This window comes from Lepisosteus oculatus, chromosome 12 (genome assembly GCF_040954835.1).
Source record: "Lepisosteus oculatus isolate fLepOcu1 chromosome 12, fLepOcu1.hap2, whole genome shotgun sequence".
In the NCBI taxonomy this organism is placed as follows: Eukaryota; Metazoa; Chordata; class Actinopteri; order Semionotiformes; family Lepisosteidae; genus Lepisosteus; species Lepisosteus oculatus.
In genome coordinates this window covers 2,726,713-2,747,211 of record NC_090707.1, presented here as the reverse complement: position 1 = coordinate 2,747,211, position 20,499 = coordinate 2,726,713, and the positions used below count along the sequence as shown (strand labels likewise).

The following is a 20,499-nucleotide window of genomic DNA, read 5'->3' as shown; positions in this document are numbered from 1 at the left end:
GCCTGGACCAGCTTCTGAACACATGACCTCTTCCTGGCAGGAAGTTGAGAGTGGTACTGTGGCGTGGGACAGTTAGAGGGACAGGAGACAGCCTGTGTCCAGTCGAATCACTGCAAGAACATGCAGATCGCCCTCCCGCGGCTGGTTCTACTCCAAGGCGCCAGGTGCATGTCGCGGGTCGTGGGGAAAGTCCAAGCCAGTCCAGCTGGACAGCAGGAAGAGGGGAAAGCAGCTGGAACGAGCTGCAGGTGAAATAAAGACCCAGAGAGCCGCCAAAGCCAGCCAGACAAACCAGCACAAATCCCACCCCGACCTAACCGCCGATCCCTCCCTACAGAGCCCAGGACTGGTCCAGAGTGAACTGTAAGAGAGACAGTAAGAATATGCCTCTGATTATCGTGACACATGCTGCCTTATGACATTCTGCCAGAAGCTACAATAAGCAAGGCTGGGCTCAGTCAGCCAGCACTGGGCTGGGAGACCTCCAGGGAACACCAGGCTGCTGCTGTACAGTGGCGTGGATGGATCATCGGGGCACGCTCTTCCCTCGCACATTCCCCACTACGGCACAGGGGACAGGGGACGCTGCGTCAGTGCCGAAAAGTTAAAGATCACGATCCTTTACAATTAAAACCGCTGTGTCAACGCTGGTATTCTTTATTATTTTGAAACGGCTGAAAAGGTGGAGTTACAATTCTTAGTTATCTGGAGCATTCCGTCACAGAGAAACATACGTCATCAGCAGCAATAAAACCGGAGCAGAACTAAAGCAGATGCTGTACGAGGCCCTAACGAGACACACACAGTAATGCAGACTTGATACTTTAGGACACTGAGCTTTATTTTTTCTACCCGTGTTAAGAGTTTCCATTGAGGGCTCTTGCCAGTTTAAGATGTTTCTACTGAACCGCGACAAATGTTTGGTGTATGTTTACTACAGATACAAACAAAACAAACCAGAGGCTGAAAATGCTGGAATGTGTATGAGGCATAATCACATAATACTGTTCACTGCCATCAGGATAATTTACCACACTCCATTTGAGGGGCAAACCCAGATTGGAGACTGATGAAAAAAACAATCGGACATGGAAAATTACATGTTCCTCAACGTTTTCCTCTTAAGCACCATCTCTCCTTCAGGAACAGCATGCCCATCCCACTGTTTCTTCTCCTGAGGCCACATGCTCGATCCTCGGGAGCCAAGAGACCAGGACTACAACAGGGACAAACCCAGCCGTCAGTGAGCCCTCCTTTGCGGAAAGAGATTCCCCGTGTTGGAAACAGGCCGCTTCTCGATCCCGGGGCCGTGGGACGGCACTACGGAAACACGCTTCTGGCTGTTTCAGGGCCTAACCCTGCACAGCTCTCCAAGCAGAGAACGCGCTCCACGTCTTCCACACGCGAGGACCAGCGTGCTCGCGAAGAGGCAGAACCAGTTGAATCCTCCAGACGCGGAGAGAAACTGGCCATCTCCTCCCGCTCCGGTCCAGACACAGCTCACAGTGGTTGTCCGTGTGCAGGATGCATCCCGTGGCCGACTGGCAGATCACTGGACAGCAGACTGAGCGTCCTCTCCGGGGTGGCACACGCTTGGCGGGGGTCCCGCAGGGCCCCCTCTGGCACCCCCATCCTTTCCTTGCCTTGCTCGGCCCTTTTTCTCTTTTCCTTCTTGTGGAGTTTGTTTCTTTAGTGTGCCCAACTGCTTCCCAGTCTCTTCTTCAGACACCTTATTTGCGGTCTATCTCCAAGTTCATATTGTGTCAGAATCAAAAGAAATATTTTCAAACTTAACCTTTTCCCAAGAAATCACTTTTCTCCAACCCAAAATCATTTTCAGATTTTCCCTTTAAAATAAAATTATTTTTAAAATAGCATTACACTAATAATTTTTTAATTAAACGGTAATTGGTGAAAAGGAAAACCGCAGTTCTAACGCTGTCTTGCACTACTGCATCCATCCTTGAAAACTGATGTCCCACAATTTCTCCTCCTTGCGTTATGAAAGTATTCTCCCTAGTTGCTGAGGATCAGTGAATGCACATGTACTCCGGCACACAGGGTCCTGATGTCTGCTGAGCGGAGTCTGGCCACCTCACAGTCTGATGACTGGAAGTGCATGACACACTTTTCTCCACATGAAACGGCACAGCAAGCAGTCATTTCTCACACTGCTCAGGATTTCCAGTAGGAAAATACAAAACAAAGCAGTAACTACAGTGCAGTACGGTATTTATTTTCTCCCAAGTTCTTTGTGTTATCTGGGGGCATTTCTGTTGATCTGTATTGGGATGCCCATGGTATGTATATGGCATAAGGGAGATCTTTTTTCATTATCTATGGACAATTCAGGAATGTATCCCCCAGGAATGAGGAGAACTGGCTGTACTGGCAAGTAACGCAGGTCCGTCCCCTTTGTTTACCTGAAAATACAACGCCTTCAGGGTTTTATTTCAATCCTAGCCACTGGTTTAGTTCTTCAGCCACAGAAAGTTCACTTTATTCTTTACACAGCATCAAAGGCACAATTGTATGATAAAATTATAGTCTAGGGATGCATTAGAATCCACTTTATTAGGTCCTACTGAAGCACTAAGAAGTGAATTATCACAAAAGCACTAGTCTTTCCACAAATACATTAAAACAACAGAACTCAGCAACAGAATCTGATCCTTTAATCTGCACTGGAATGTTTAACAGCCAATCAGTCTCTGTTTCAATGATGTTTGTGATCACTGCAGCTTACGAAGAGGCTGAGTATTCAGGCTCTAAATGAACTGCTGTGGTTCAGGCCTTCTGCATTCCACACATATGAAAAAGAAGCAGGGTTTTAATAGGATTTCATGGGGTGCACATACTTTACATTCCTCATGTTTATTACACAGAAAAAGCTCTCATGGCATTAATCATCCTTCGTAAAATAAATGACAGGCTATATGGACTGCTACATTTTGAAAGGGCAAAGTTATGAAACATAAATAAATGGTATGTAATGCATTTTATAGGCATCTATGAAAGGTGGTCAAATATTTTTGAGATTATCCACTGAAACACTGAAAAAAAAGGGTTGTAATGTATGAATGCAAAGACATCTTTGCAGACAGTCTAATCAAGAAATTATCAAGTATGTAAAAACAGAAACATGCTATAAAGGATGAAATCGGTAGTGGTTGGTAAAAACATCAATGAAAAGAAAGTGAGAGACCCTTTATTCTGCATGCTTTCAGTCTAATTTCAAACCCCTGGCTCTTCCTATACCATGCAGGAGACATTACACCACACCGGCGGGGCCAGTGCACAGCTCACAGGTCTACTGCAGGAAGCCCTCGGCAATGTCCTTGTGATTTATCAAGACAGAGCCAAACAGCCTTTCAGTAAACCGCCTCATCCAAGCACTGCATTAATCCAAAGGAAACTGATCCGCTGTAGCTTCAATCCAAGAAAAGTGTTCAAAGCCATATCCTTATCAATTCCTTCCCAAAGTGGAGTAGTCATCCAACACACTGCTGCGGAGTCTGTCCAGCCCCTGCAGGGCAAGACCAACAGAGACATCGTGCCACAGCTGTGGCTGGAAACACCTAACCTCAGCCAAAGCTCCCTCACACGCCTCCTCCCCCACCAGCAATACACAAGAGTGAGAAATCTGCACATGGTACTGATGAGTAACTAAACAGTGTGCACGGCCCATTTTAAACCACGTAGTGCCGGGCTTCCACACTGCACTCCTGACAAACTCGGTCTCTACATGCCAAGGGCACCAGTGCCCTTGCCTGTCCACCAGCTGGAAGTGATGGCTTTTTACAAGGATGCAAAAAGCCACTGTTTCAGCAAGCCAGGTTGTTTACAGTGTATGTGGAGGGTAAATCTAACCCAGTCCCTCCCTAGTCTGCTGTGCCATCACCTCTGCAGCACAACACACGCCATCAGCCATGTGTCACTCAAACCGTCTGCCGAGATGAAACAGAAAGGGTGCACCTGTATTACTCCCAGAGCTCTGCTACGGAACATTACATAGGCCACTTAAAACACACAGGACAGATCCACTAGATATGAACATATTAAGAGACGTGCAGAATTCTGCTGTGTGTACAGGTCAGCCAGCTCTTAATGAAAAACACAACCAGGTGTAATCAGTTTACATCTTCCTGTAAGTGCAACTAAAATGCAGTCCTCAAACCCATTCCTCATGAAACAGACACACAATTCCAGTAGGACTATTATTTTTAATGCATTGTCTGTGATGGGTAAAATGCCCTCTCCCCCCTCAAATGACTTAAATGCGCAGTAATGGAAGCAAATCAGCCCACTGGTCAGAGGCAGCATGGATATCTTCTCTGCAGACTTCGCTCACAGTTTCAAAAACGTCGGCACAACCGAAAAACAGACAAGGTTAAATGTCTTGGGAGACTTAAAACTAGAACATGATAAATGTACAACAACCAGTTTTAATCAAGGATCAAAGTAGGAGCAGAGCGCAGCCAGACTGTCTAGACTGGAGTCTACAGCAGGAAGCCTCTGTAGCACATAAAACAACATCTGCAAGGCACATTAATCACACTTAGGGCTTTCTTGAGGTCTCCTGAACACTAAGAAACTCACACTAAAATCTATTAGGTCTTCATAGTTTATGACAAGAGGACCTGCTGAAGAAAAGGCTCCACTGAAACACCCCCAGTGGAGCAACTTGCTGGCAGCTCAGAGAGCTCAGAGACTGATGGCTGCATCGTTAGTTCAGTCATCTGGGGGAAGAAGAAGCCGTCTCTCCCATCTCACCTTCACGGCAGGGCAGAGTGAGGGCTGCGGATACACAGCGCGAAAAACCAAAACACGGCCCGGGGTGTTATACCACCTGCAGTGTCTTAACTTCTACTGAATAACGGTTCCTTACAGCGGTTAATTAAAATTTAATAGCAAAAAAAAAATCAATAGCAATGATTTATTAAACTTTTAGCCGCTCAGTATTTTCGATGGAGAAAAAAAAAATCTTTTAGGTACCAGAAGTGCAATTCAGCGATATAGTCTTGCCTGACCTTAACATAAAGGAGAACACCGTAAGATCTTACAGTTCATACCAACTCAATTTTGAATACAGAGTGAGTCAAAAAAGCAAATGTTTCTTTTTTAAATACTCTTTTAGCGGTATGTCTGTCAGTGAATCTGCCTAGACAGAGAAACGGCCAAGTTCACAATACAAAACAACACAAAGTAACAAGTCCGGAGCAGCTCAGCTCTGACCGCAGCCTACAGTTCGATAACCAGAATAATGACTTGACCCACAGAAGCTGTGGGAGCTGTGGGCTGTCACACAGATCTAAAGGGCCTGTGGTGTACTCTACTTCCAGCCTATACAGCGGGGTCTTCTCACTGCCCCATCCCCAAGCACAGCTGGGGGCGCACACAGACCGGTCCTGCAGAACTGGAGTCCGGGGCCACACACCTGGATTCAACATCACGCTACAGTTACACCTTTATAAATTTTCAAACTCTGTTCGATGTTAAAAAACCTGCAAGCTAAGCACTTTGATTCTCGGGTAAATCTTTGTTTTGCTGCCTGCCTGTTGGCATTGCCAGCCCTAGTATTTGCCAAAAGGTTTAAAGATACGTAGAGAGAAAGAACACAATTAATTAGCCAACAGTGTTTTTCCTCTTGATACTGGGTAAAAACCACTAACTGCATAAAATCTATTGCTGTTTTGTCAATCACAAGGAAAATACTCTGTCGATGAATACAAAGTGTTGTTGAAAATTTAATTTCAAAATCCATCCTGCTTTTAAGAGCAAAAAGGTGCCAAGTTAAACAGAACAAAGCTCAGACTTTAAGCCTGATTTCAACATAGGAAAAGCGAAAACACGTTTAAGTTCTTCCAAAGCAAAACAAATCCTACGTATCAACACTTCACAGTGACACTTAACGCAACTTGTTGTCAGAGTGCTTTACCCTCTCTGAATTTACTTCTCTGTAAATCCACACTTCTCTCTGTCCTTAAACCAAGAGGCCAAATTAAATCTCTGTTCATAAAACTAAAACATACAGCGGGATGTCCCGTTTTTCACACTGCTGGAAAAGCAGGTGATGTCAGACATGTAGGCTTTCTGGCTCATCTTGATTGGAAATGTCTTCCTTGGAATACACTCTTCCCAGATGCAGTGCACGTCCATTGGCAGGAAAAATCCACTAGGGAATCGAGGAACGAGGAGACGCCCACCAATCAATAATCTTTCCTCCCTGCAGTCCGCAGTGGAAAATTTTGAATTAAACTGCGAAATGAGGAAGTGTTAGACTGAACTGGCTAAAAACCTGCAGGACTAGGAAGTCAGGAATAAGAGCTAAAGTCGCACTGACAGAATTTGCAACAGCTGCAACGCATTTTATTCCAGCTCAGACATTCAGGGACTGGGACAGAGCTCACTGGGGCCCCAACATTTGTCACAGCAAGAGATTGGGTCTTTCACAAAATATTTACTGCACATCAGCACAGTTCAGTTTCATCCCCTCAATCTTTTGATCAACGACCATTTCTCTTTGCTACTTCTCATGTTAGCTGATGGTCACTATGGCCAGCACGTCCCGCACACAGACAGGGGACACTCACCTCTCCCTCGAGGTTACTGACAAGCTGCCTCTCGCTCCACCTTTCCACACAAGCCACTGGCCACTGAGCAAACAACGTGGTGGCCAGAGCACTAATGCCACAAGACAGCTTCTGACTGTGAGGAGCCACAGTAAACTTTTACTCAAGAGAATATTACAAGAACGGTAAAAGCAATCAAGAAAGATGGCCGTGTCACGTTTGGTCGAATAAAAAATGAAAACAGGCAAGCCATTACGTTGTCCTCTTTGAGATAATGTAACCGTCCGATTTCATTCGGTCAGGACAGCTGGAATGTGCCTCGTAATTTTGCTGTTGATCCATGCTTGCTGCTTCCAGGAGTCATCGTCTTCAGGACCTTCTCATGGCATGTAAACAAACAGCCCATGTGTGACGAACCGTTTGTTCGGAATAGATGGAACTCGATTACTTACAGCGTGGCTCAGCAGACAGCTGAGGCACAGCTACGCGACAGACGTGCGGCGGCTCAGACAGCCCAGACCAGAGGAGGCAGGTGGAAACTCGGTGAAAGTGTGTTTACACACCGAGGACAGGCGGCCCTTCTTCACCCAGAGGGCAATCGGCCTCTCGAACCAGCGGCTCAACCACACGGCCGAAGCCAAAACCCTGGCTTGCTTTAAGCAGCTGGCCGGATGACATTCTTGGATCAAGAACCTGCTCGGACCAAACGGGTCAGATGGGCGGAAGGCGGGCGCCTGTACTGCTCCAGAATCCCCCTGGTTCAAAATGCCTCTGCTGCCCTGCTGCTTACTGCCCGTGCCACCTGGTCGCCTCAGGGAGTGAAGTCTTACTAGGTTAATAACAGACACAATGAGATTATTAGCCTGGCTGTTATTCCTATAATTGTTGTGCAGTGCAAACGATATTCAATTTGGCAAATACACAAGGCTTAAATTATATAGTACCTGAATTTCATCTCCAAGGGCATCTTGGAAAACTCCCATCAGCGCACACATTTCTAAACAATTGCATTTTAGGTTTTGACTTCTTTCAAAGAGGATATTGCACAGAGGGCATTAGAAGTTGGAAATGTTGGATTCTATCAGTATCTGCATTGCAGGACCGTGTATCATACTGTACATCCATGAGGATTCAATTTCCTTCCTTCACCTCCATCCCAGTGGCGACAGCTGTGCTTCGAAATACAGCGCTTGCATGCTCAAACTACACAGACCCCAGCCAATCCGTCTTAACAATGTGTTTTTGGAAAAGGGAAGGATCGTGGATCCCTTTGATACAGATCGCACTATTGTTACCAGCCGGAGCTTGGAGTGCTGTGTGGGCATCACCTTCGCCGATTCCCCGTTTACAATCAAACCCTGCTCACCGAAACACAAAACTCAAAATAAAGCGGAGTACGAAACATAAAACGGCATAATATTTTAAAGCCCTCAAGCCTTTTGTGTTTTTTCAAAGAAACTCAACAAAAATTTAGCAGGCTTCACAGGAAAAGATCAACGCAAGAGACCACCACAATTCAACACGTTACAAAGTCACTCGCGTAGACTGTAACATCAGGCAAGGTTTGCCCAGATGAACAGACACCATGAACACTCATCACCAGCTGGTCAGATTGAAGACTAGCACGTCAGTCCCCCGTCAGAGTCCAGAGTGAAGTCCCACCGGGGAGAATCACCCTCTCGAAAAACTACTGCAAATCGTGGCTCACACCCACGGGTCTTTCAATCCTGCTTGTGTGCTGGAGAACTGTCACAGAGAGAGCAGCTGCCTCACAGAACAAGACCTACTACAGCAACTGGCCAGATTCCCTGCGGAGAAGAACACGCTGCTCTCCAGAAGAAGATGAAGAGCCACAAAAAAAATGCTTATTTCTTTCAGGTCACCCGTGTTTCCTTTATTTTGGAAATCCAGCTGATCTTTACCTCCTGTGGCTCTGTTCTTAGGAAGTTCTCCTTGCAATAGGATGTACTTCAACAGTATTCCTAAAAATCTGTTTCCTGAAAAATCTGCAGCGTGCTCTCCGACATGAAATACTAAATACTTACAATGCCTGCTTGCATCACTCCCCAAACAAAGAAAACACCAAAAGATGACATTGCACAGCTACTGAAAGCAATTAGACAACAAATCATTTCCCAACACTGGAGTTCTCACTGTATTGAGCAATTAAACCCACAGAATGTTGGAAAAATGTATACAGGATACATACTGTATACCGACGTGCTACCTAATAGACATTTTATTTTTAAGCACCACTGGAAATATAGAACAACTCAGGGTAGTACAGTAATTGTAGCTGCTAAAGCACTACTTAAAATTCAGGACAGACGGGGGGTGGGGGGTGGGGGTGGATTTCAGCTTTATAGCACAATGCCGCCCAAAATTAACATTTAAAGGGGCAGAATCTCTTTTATTTGACAGATTTGGCTTTTGTGCTTAAAAGGGCAGCTGTTTCTCAGCACCCAGTTGTCCATGGCCGACTTGCTGCATTAATACTATACGTGGTGGGGAGCTTTCATTCACTCAGACACAAATCTGAAATTCAAATTGCACCGAAGCATACAACAATCCATGTCAGCAGAGCAGCCTGAAGCTAAATTACAATCGCAGTTTATCAGTGTGGCACATGCATGTAAAAGGCATAACATGTCATGACAAATATTACAAAATCTCTCAATGCACCTAGCACCTCGCATAACACAGACATTCTTCACAAACAGCAGATCTTTGGTTTACAATTTGATTACAGAGACATTATTGCCCTTCACATTAGCTGTCGATTAACCAACCTCCCAGCATCGCAACATTTAAGTACTGATATTCAATCAAACTAACCCTGAACACAGCACTGGGGAGTTTCATACCACTCTGCCTTACGGGCCATCAGGCAGCTCAATTCCTTCTCGCCAGCGTCCCGTCCACAGTGCTGTCTGAAAGGCCAAGAAGGAGCGCTAATGCACAAAAGCACTGCACCGGGCCAGCGCAGCAGAGGATGAGCTGGGTGCACTACTGTGTGCTGCACTGCCCATCGTGGACTGCTGGCTGAACAACACACGCCTGCTGCATGGAACTCTTTCCTGCTTCCTGCACAGAACCACTGCTGTCTGCAGCACCTTCGTCATACCAGCGCTGGGCACCACCTTCCAGCTGCGGTGTGCTGGCAGCCTGGTGCCAGCGTCTCAGGGACGAGGCTTTCCAAGCCTCTGTACCTCCCCCAGCAGGACTGGAAGCCAGGCCAAGCGCCAGCCTCCGCCGTGTCCCAAGAGCCACTCGCTCCCCCGTCACGGCCAGCTCGGAGCTCCTGAGGCCCGGCCCGCAAACATCCGCAGGCGCACACAGCCGGGGAACAAAACCGCTGCAGAACCGAGCCCTGGCCAGAGCCGAGAGTCAAACAGGGAGAGGGTCTACGTTTACAGCAAAAGGAGGAAGAATACCAAAGACCGTCTCCGGAAAAGCAAGGAGAAGGACACACGTCTGGGAACCTGACCTCACAGCCGTCAGGTTTCTATAGAAAATGAGCCGTCAAGCCTTCTCTCAGCTCGAGTACACACAAGCACTACTGCACTTCCAGCATGCCTGCACAAGCCAACAGGCCAAGAATAACAGATAAACACAAACAGTTAACAGTTAACAGTTAAAAGTAGCAGGTCTGATTTTCACAGAAGACTGCCACAGATCTGGAAAAAAAGCACAACATAAATTTTTGTATCCACCTATATTCCTTCACAGCCAAGAAACACCTGTAGACATTTAAGGGAATACAAATTTATGCTGTTAACGACATCAGATGTACAAAATATTTTGGACAGCAGCTCTCTCACTTGTATTTGCTCCATCACTAAATCTGTGCATTTGGTGATGTAATCTAAATGAACACAACATTAAAGCCTTTCCATTTTTCCCCTCTGTGATTATTTCTGTCTCCCAGTGAACAGCCCTGTCCTCACTTGGTCTTGATCTCTGCCTAAATCTGCCTCACTGATAATAATACACACTGCTGCTAGTACAGAACTTTCCTCCAACACTGTGTTTCCTTCTTCTACAATGAGGATACTTTTCGGTCACTTTAAATGGACAAAAGTAAGATTAAGGAGGGTATTATTTTAATTGGCAAGGGCTTAAAAACAGCAGACTGGTTGGAAATTTCTTCAACCATCCAAGTCACGTTGCTGATGTCATTAAGGTCAACTAAAGGACTTATAACACATAAAGTAGCGATTTTCTTTCTCACACACCTACAAAAACTAGACATCCATTAAGCATCCAAACTTTCCTGATAATGAGATAATTAGCTGTACTGGATATGCACTCTGTCTTTGAAAAGTACTGAAGCAATAATGATCCCTGCACAACAGCTCAGGGTACTGCAGCACTGCCATCTGCCCAAAGGGCCAAGGCCAACCAACAGAAAGGTCAGGATCTGCAAGATTTACATAAAGTGCAGACTGAAGGCATGCCTCTTTTTAAGTGTAGCCGACAGCCTGGGGTCTGCTGAGCAGCAAAGCAAAAGCACTTGTGGAGACAGGTTTGGCGCTTGTCTGTGGATCTGATTATTAATTCACTCTTGTCGGCGCTTTCAATAGAGTGTGACAAGCATAACTCTTGCAGCATGAAAGGGGGAAAAAAAAAACTTCTAACACCAAATCTGTAAAAGGCTGCAAAAGCAGTGTAGCACAGATGGCAAACCGAGCCTGGTGGCGCGTTTATGGCAGGACTGTGATAGTACACAGTCAGATCTCCCGCCATGTGAGAGACTCTGGAAGCAGGAAAGTAACGTGAGAAATGGAGGAGAAAACAAGCCTGGCAGTACCAACCCAAGCCCTCCGTCACGACGAGAAGTGGAACAGCACGGGGCAGGCCACTGCGAGAGGAACAAATGAGAAGCACCGCAAGTAAACGACCTTCGGCACATGATTTATACGACTTTGATTCTGCACAACAGGTTGAAACGCTGCACTAGACAGCTCAATGTTAATGGAATTAAAAGGGTACAGAGCTGAAACGATACGGACTGCAGTCTACAGCACTGCCTCTGAAATCAGGACAAGAAACAACATGCTCGCCATGCTCATGCTATCTGACGTCGGATTCGTTCACAACGGTTCGGTAGACTAGAGAGCATCTCCCGAACTGAGAATAGGTGTTCAGAGCACCAGGTATCGAACTGGGAGCAAGTACACCAGCTAGAGGCGTGAGGGCTGGTGGCAGAAAAGCGCTTTAACGACCTGCCGTTTCTGTTACAGTGCTCTCCTGGCACCTGCTTTGGGGGAGACAGCCGGGATAGACGCGGCGCAGAACTGAAGCACAAATCATTCCTTCGGATAAATAAGGGATTAGACCAAAATAAAGACAACAGCTCACGTAAACAACTCCGAGACGGGACTCCTCGATTTCGGATAAGGTATTTCTATCCCTGCCCCCAAGCCAGCAGGAGCGTCTGCCAAAGTATGCTGCGAATAGATTAGTACTGCCACTGTAAGGCCAAATCAAAACTTATATGCCACTTTGGCAGGGACTACTGCTGACTGGCCTGAATGTTCAGGGGGGTACAACAAAAGTCTCTATAAATCTCGGCATGAAAAAACCATTAGTGTAACAGAGGGAGTTCCAAAACAAGTCTGGGATAAAATCTGCATTATTCCTCAAGAATCAGCTGCTCATCTAATGGATGCGATTTCCTCTCCAGCTATCTGCCATAGTCTCGGCCAGGAGTCAAAGTAGTGTGAGCCTCCTGTAGCTTGTGCACACCCTTTCTGAAGATAGGGACTGATACCCCAGCGTTCCAGTCCAGAGACCCTGTACCCGCTGTCTACCACCCTGCCAAACACCTCCAAGGCTGCCAAATTGGCATTCCCCACCACCTCTCCAAACCCCCACACCAGTCTGGGCCTTCCCTTCGGCAGCACGTTCGGGAGGACAGTACACAAGCTTTGCTCTGGTGGACTTCGTACCATTTGTGTCCACCGGTCCACTATAACAGGCCATGAGCATGGCGAGACCACAAGAGAGCTCATGAGAGGAGCCCACGATGGGCGAGCCCACGATGGGCGAGACCACGATGGGCGAGAGGAGCCCACGATGAGCGAGACCACAATGGGCAAGAGGAGCCCACGATCAGCGAGACCAGCTCACGATGGGCGAGAGGAGCCCACGATGAGCGAGACCACGATGGGCGAGAGGAGCCCACGATGAGCGAGACCACAATGGGCGAGATGAGCCCACGATGAGCGAGACCAGCTCACGATGGGCGAGAGGAGCCCACGATGGGCGAGACCACGATGGGCGAGAGGAGCCCACAATGAGCGAAACCAGCTCACGATGGGCGAGCCCACGATGGGCAAAAGGAGCCCACGATGAGCGAAACCAGCTCACGATGGGAGAGTCCACGATGGGCGAGAGGAGCCCACAATGAGCAAGACCACGATGGGCGAGAGGAGCCCATGATGAGCGAGACCAGCTCACGATAGGCGAGCCCACGATAGGCGAGAGGAGCCCACGATGGGCAAGAGGAGCCCAGGATGAGCAAGACCACGAAACAGTTCCACGCAGCCATTCTGGACTGACCGCTGCTGGGTTCTGTGGGTGTCCCTGATCACAAGCTGCAGAACACAACCCCCACACCCAGCTCCAGGAATCAGTCCCAGTATTTAGCAGTGTTCAGGAATCAGTTTTTTTGTGCATACAGCTTTTCTACATTAATCTATGAAAGAATATACATTTCAGTTTAAAAAATAAGACAACTGTCATGCCTGTAGCTCCACTTAAACCGCAGAATTATATTTCTCCTCCAAAATGGTGTTACTGTACATAGACACACAAAAGCCAAGAAACTTACAATATGGCTTTAGCAACCTATAACAAAACTACTTTTTACTCATTTTAATTTACGAAGTAGAAGGACACTAAATACATGGAATTAGAACATGCAGAAAATGGAACTGCTGACTGCAATAATTTGAAATTCATAAAGACAGAACAGTTACTGTAATAGTTTAAATTCAAAAGCGGAGGCAGAGTTTAATGGCAACACGAACGCAAAAGCACGACTTCGCCAAACAGCCAAAGACTGACTCGCAAGTCAAGGGGGACAGCAAGACGTGTCTGGAAGAAACACAAAGTGAGCGTCACACCAGTGACACAACCGTCACAGAAAGATGGAGTGCAGGTTAAAAAAGGAAAAGGAAGGCATTCCTTCAGTGCAGACCAGATATTGATCCACTCTGCTTTCTGAAGCATCCCCAAGGCTTCTTAGAACTGAGGTTTCCAAAGTTTACTAGGACATCTTACCAGGAAACACTGGTCAACTCAAAATGGACACAAGCGGACTTCATAACATATTAATAATACAAAGACTGTAGCACACACAATGACCTAATGCTTGAAGGAGCAACAATATCAGTGGTCTTGTTTGGATACCAGTCTCCAGCAGAATTTGTATGATCTGAGCCGAAGAAAGCAGGGAAGACAGCACAAACTGGAGCGACTGGTGAGATTCAACATGAGTCTCTTTGAACAGCCAAATAGTTCAAGTTCATTTGTAACCATTTGTAACAAGTACATTGGAATTCTTATTTGTATTTGTTCTCTCAGTGTACAGATACAAACACCCTTCAAAAAAGGGTGAGCTAAAGAGCCTCTTAAAAGGCTCCTTTCAAATACATTTGAAAAACAAAAAAATCTTTACAGATGTTCTCTTACACACACATTATAGCCAGACAAGTCCTTCAGTTTATTTGCAACAGAAAGCACTGAATGTACACCTGTATTTTCATGTTAAATGAACCCACAGTTCATCAGGGGTACAAACTGATTCAGAGACTATTGTATACTGGATTACTAGAGATACTGAGACTGACAACACTCCAGAATTTAGTTTCCCTTCAAGTCTGTATGAACATATACATATATTTCTACAAAGCACTCTAAAATGATGCTAAACATATAAATACTACAGAACAGTGAAATAAAACCTTACTAAAAAGGGAGGCAAATAAATCAAGAGGCTGATTTTTTTGTAGTAGTGTTATGACACAGGTGTAAGAGCCCTCCTAGGGTTACTGGGAAAAACCCAAGAGCAGGAAGAAAAACAGCCAAAATGGAGGCAAACCCAGCTCTAAAAGACAGATTAGGACACTTAAAAATCCTTAGTTGACAACACGCATAACCTACATTTAAATACCGGTGAAAATCCTGTTTACGGCACATTGCCTAGCTTTCACTTTCCCGACTTTTTAACAACCTTGTGACTTAGTTTTGGAAGATTCTGTTTTTTGAAAACCGTACAACAGTATATAACAAATGAAAATGGGATAAAGTCGTACAAGAAAAGTCAAAAGCGGGGCGGCCCAAACAGGTTCCCGAGACGAGTCGGAGCACAGCACCCAGCTGTCAGTCCGTCTGCGCCAGCAAAGGCTAATACGGGAGTATTTCTTTCCACAGCAACATTGTCTAAAAATGACTGCAGCCAAGTGCGATTTACAGGTATCTCGGCCTCCACCCAGCCTCCTGAAATAGGGATTTTCGCCGAAGTTAGACCGCGAACAAAAGACGAAAAGACGGTGTGGCCGAGGACGGAAGGTAACCGAGAGCCAGCGAGCACGGTCGCGTCAGAAAGCTCATTAGTCACACTCACCCAAAAGCGCTGCTGTCGCTCGACACTCCCAAAACGTGCCAGGTGGCTAACAGGTGATAGTGTGACACTGTAATTACCTGCTGCCACTGCTGGCAAAAAGACGAACTCTCCGGAGAGCTCCCTGCACCGTTTAACAGGAGCCGCAGGGCTGCAAGACAAAGCCTGAACTGTTGTGGTTTGTTTTTTTTTCCGGCTCTGCCTGCGATTTCCTATTGCCAACAGCACCTAACCAACTGAACCCACGCTTTGACAAGGAAGGACGGGAGCTGAGGCCGAGAAGGTTTCATGGCTGCCTTACCTCCAAGAAATATTCCTACAGCTGGTCTTCGGAGAGGCACCCTATATGCGAAGTTCAAGCACGAGTAAGCTAAGGGAGATTTCCAGTGCAGTGAAAGTAATTCAAGACAGCGGTGATGGTAACATAAAGGAATGTTTAAACCACTTGGATGCAGGCCTTTATAAACATAATACAAACAACACTCACGCTAAAGTGAATTCCTCACGCTAAAACTCCAGGTTTGATGTTTGACACAACCGCGCGATAAGAAATGCTTTCCTTGCATGACCAGCCTCCCCTTGGCGACCGAGACACACTTACCTGTAGCTTCTGAAACGATAGAAGTCCCACTACTACAACGCCGCGAAGACGATACAGGTGTGTATATATACACACACACACATTAACAACGCATAAAGCAACAAACAATCAAAGCCGTCAAAAGTTTATTCTGGACAAAATGCAACATCAGTCTTTGCCGTTGTTCGCGACAGTGAATTTCCCGCAGGTGAGCTCGCCAGTAAAACGGCCAACCTCTTTCGCGGGCAAAGCCGCAGTGTGGAGGCAGGCAAGCTCACAGATGAACAGCTGTGCGCTCGGCAGTGAAAGTGCTGCTCACTCCGCCCCGGGCACAAACCCAGCTCCCATCTTTGCAACGCAACCTCCTGTCGCCCTGGGTTCCAGTGCCACGGCCATCTCATCTTACAGCGGGGCAGATAAACCGGCAGGCCCACGGCGCGTCACCCACCAGCTCGGGAGACGGCGGGCTCGCCCGTCAACACGGTTTTGGAATTTGCAAAGACGCAGGGCGCCTGAAGATAAGACGTGGAACAACCTCCAAAAACGGAGGCTACACATGTGCGGGGTATAGAAAGAAAAAAAGACAAGGTGCTTTTTGTTACAGGCGTCGAGACATAATGGGAGACTTCTTTAGCAATTGCTACACCTCCATCCGAAACTTCAGCGCGTTTCGTGAAGTTTTCATGAAACGGCCATCACAGAGCAGCGCTGAGTCTAATCTTGCCCTGTCTCGCCTCGGGTACCCGTGCCTTTCGCCACTGCCTGGCCGACTCCACTGGTGCAAATCCCAAGAACCATTCCGCCAGCACCTTCGCACCAGGCCACACCGGGGCAACTGCGGCCCGAAAACCGCTAAACCACGACCTTCTCCAAAATGCCTTCCCTGCGTGACGAAGATCGTCTTGTACCGCCAGACACGACGAATTTCTTCCAAGACAGACACCACAGCATTTGAACAGATTTTTAATATGAATGAACCTCCTTTTTTAATATCGTTAAGCTATTCTGCATCACAGGGATTTGCGACGTAGACAACAGCAGGGAATTAAATACCCTGGTCTAGGCCAGGCGCCTCATTTTCATTGTGAGCACGAAATGTAATTAAAAATATTGACATTAAATAGCTCACACGTCGACGTAAAAACACAAGTCACACTAGATACATTTTAATGATATGATTTCAAACCGTGTTATATTTACAGTTTTCGTCAGCTTAATGTACGTGGAACCTCTCACCAGTTTACATTTTTTTGCTCATTCAAAAAAAAACCCAGATCTCCATCACAGCTCCGCGTTACTGCACCTCGATCTGGTGATTTAATATAACCAGCGCAGCCATTCAGGAAATTCCGAAACACCGTGTGCTTCTCTCGACAGAAAACTCAAAACATTCAATGCGTGTATTTGCTGGATAACAGCATAGCCCGAATCACCAAATTAATTTAAGCAGCGCAACGTGTAATTTATCTTTATCTAATTGTATTGAACACAAGCGTATCATTTTCCCTTGAGTTATAATTTGTAACAAAGCCCCTCAATCAGATAATCAGATTTAGTACAGAACTAGAATTTCAGATTTGTGGACTGATATGAAGTAACGTCTCAAACCCCAGCGTTTTGCCTGAGAAGCTCAATTTGTGCGCGATAATCTTTGATACCCGCAGACCTTCACACGACACAAAATTCGCAATTCGACTATTTCGTTTTTAGCTTGCGGCCCGCTTAAGCATCTAAACAATGTCAATTGGATGATATTTCCCCCAGCTGAATAACTATTCACGAAGAAGCAGCCCGTCTCCTGTGTGTAAGCGATGAATTGATTGATTGGCACGTCCATCCCGTGTATCTCTGTTTACAGTTTACACTTCACTGTGCCGCTCCGAAATCACGAACTGCCATTGATTTTCATGCTCCATTGCCGGGTTATTCTAAGCCAGACAATACTCAACCCGTTTACAGGTACCTGGCGAAACATACAGCGAACTTCATCTCCGCACATAAAGTCTCAAAACACCGATTTCATTGGCCACTGTGCTCCGATCTGCTCGGCATTGATACTGTAACATGTTTACATTCAAGGTTACCTCTCTGCGACGCTACAAAGGGAGTAACAAAAAAACAACCAGAGCCTCAGTGAGAGCTGCCGTGTTTCCGAGCGGCCGACAATTTCAATCGCGAAGCTGGGCTGGAGGGAGATACTGTAGTAACAGCCAAGGGGCAGACGCACACCTCCTCTCGCCCGGCCGTTCCTCCGTCGCCCTCTCCAAAACGCGGCCAAGGCGCAAGCGAAACCCCCCTACCCACCTGAGGAACAGGAGATGAGGAAAACGGCGAAGGCTAGTTTCGTCGCTGCTCCCATTTTCAGTCCGCGAACCAATCCGGTATTGCAATAAAATCCTTAAAAACGACGAAATTCCCAGGATGAGCACCCACTCGTAAAATGTCTTCTTTTATTGAGTCATAGATGTGCGCGTTTATGTTTCGTATATATATTTTTAATGAAAGCCAAGCCTTAAATCAAGGAATTAGAAATTTCTTAAAAATTTTACTGTGACAAACTGCCGCTGGCAAAGTCCCAGGGCAGGCCCCGCTCCTGAATTTTGCGTGTACAGTCCTGAAACTCAAGAGACATGTGTCACTTGACTGGCTGAGAGCATCAACATGTTTTTTGACATTTTTTTTCTTTCAAAATGATCTTATTTCGGAGACGCCACGTGTTCAGTTCGCAGATGCCCGCAAAGCCGAAGGCGCCTGGGCACCGATCAGTCCAGATGCTAGTAGTAGTAGTTGTTGTTTTGAATTAAAAATCTTCAGATCAAAAAGAAAAACATCGTCGCTTGCTGCTTGCAACAAAATACCTTTCCTTACGGACCATGCACCGAATCCCCCAGTGAAAGCTGGAGAATGTGCAATAGAAAGGTTTTAAAAATTTTTTTCTTGTAGTGTTTTTCAGTTTTCTCCAGGAATACTACAGTAGCGAACGCACAAGGCAGCAGTCATCTGTCCGAATTCTGTGACATATAGGGATTTGCATAATATCAGCGGAGTTCATAACGCATTCAATCACGACACATGGACATTGTATTCAGCCGCTGGGAGGGTGGATGCACATGTACTAATACTGGTTAAAATTCTCCCAGCGACGATAACGTCCCCCTAAAACGAGCCACTTTATCCCCCCCGACACGAGTGATCCTCCCCGAACAGAAAAAAAAAATCCTTGCTATTTGGATCTCAAGTCCACGTTTCCAAACGCCGAGTGTAAAAATGCGTGGCAACGACTTGTCACAAGCGCAGGCTTCTTCATAATTGCACCGAGGACGAAAAGGCGAGATTCCCGTTTTCTTGGTGGTTTGTTATGGGAGGGGGTGGTGGAAAACAGCACAGTCCTGTTGCTGCCTCTCGCCTGCCTGCCTGCCTGCCTGTCTGCTGTGGTGGGTAGGTACCCGATCTGAGGTGTCAAGTCCGAACCTAGCACTTCAAAATAACTTCAGTGCTCCACCAGAGACTCGCAAAATCCACCACGACGCCGGAGGAAAACCCGTGCAGTCACCTGGCCAGGCGACCCCTCGCCTCCGCGGCCAAGCTGTCAGAGAGACTCCTTGACGGCGCTGGCTCGCTTCTCTCGCCTGCCTTCCTCGCAGCCTCTCTCATTCAGCGAAAACAGACCCGATTCAAGATGGCGGCCGGCACGAATTGTTTTTGTTTTTTTTTTTCCTCCCCTCTCTCCTCTCTCCTCCTCCTCCTCCATCTCTACCCGGCCCCTCCGACGGCGAGCCGTCTCCCCGCACGGCGAATACCCTTGACTGACATCACAGCACGTCAAATCGAAAGGGAGGGGGAGCCACGCCAGCCGCCAGCCGCTCCGCTCCCTCGCCCAATCCCACGCAGGACACCCGCCTTGTGTGGAGCAGGTCGGGGCGCTGGAAGTCCCAGGCTCTCTGCAGCGCGCCGCGAAGGCGTGATTGATGGGCGCCGCTTCCTATGGCCGGCAGAGGGGCATTAACGGGCCGAGCCGTGGAGCCAGCGCTGCTGCCTGTAGTGCACAGGACTTACACGGGATGCATGCGTCGCCCTGGCACAGGCGTGGGCGTGTGCAGCACACGGGGCGATGAATCTTTTTTGCAAACCAGCGCTTGGGCATTTTTTTAACGCCGTGTCCTCCAAATCTAATCCGCCCTGGGACTGCGGAATGGTTTCACACCTGCAAACGTGCCCCCCCCCCCGCCAGTTACAGAATAAGCAGTCTTCGCAGGTTTCTGTGTTGTTCATACACGTGTTCGGTTTCGGTATTTTATACTGGTCGATATTTTGATATTAATAACCAGAGATGACATGGACTTTGCGCCTTTTGGAGAGTCCGTTTTTTTCTGAGATGTCTTATCAAAGTCACAAATCCCTGTACAGTAGAGCCAGAACAACAATTATGTTTCATATCAAAATCTACCCCGAAATACTCTTACCACATCTCATGCTTTGGTCCGCAGTGAAAGACACTTTGAAGTGTATTTATACCGGCATGTTCACGTTTCGCACAATGTTTCAAAAGTATTTTCAAAAATACATTTTAACAAGGCGGAGAGAGAAATGAATAAACCAGCTCTCTGTCTCCCAAAGCGTCTGCTACAGTGACTTATCTTGCTGTCTTTTGTTTTGGAAGACATTCCAAACAACATACAGTAGGTGTAACTCAAGAGCCCTGCAACATCCAATCCGAT

General features: G+C 46.8%; 1 protein-coding gene across 2 annotated transcripts in view; it reads right to left on the bottom strand.

Moving 5' to 3' along the window:
- The window catches only part of acvr2aa (activin A receptor type 2Aa), a 52,628-nt gene extending 32,898 nt beyond the window's left edge, over positions 1-19,730 (bottom strand). Inside the window, exon 1 of one of the 2 annotated variants that reach the window (XM_015358495.2) lies at positions 18,086-19,730. In XM_015358495.2, the coding sequence (XP_015213981.1) occupies positions 18,086-18,140 (55 nt within the window). In that variant the 5' untranslated portion in view covers positions 18,141-19,730. The remainder of the gene's footprint in view (positions 1-18,085) is intronic. The other variant, XM_006636228.3, reaches the window with a different exon arrangement.
- Between the last annotated feature and the right edge of the window lie 769 nt (positions 19,731-20,499).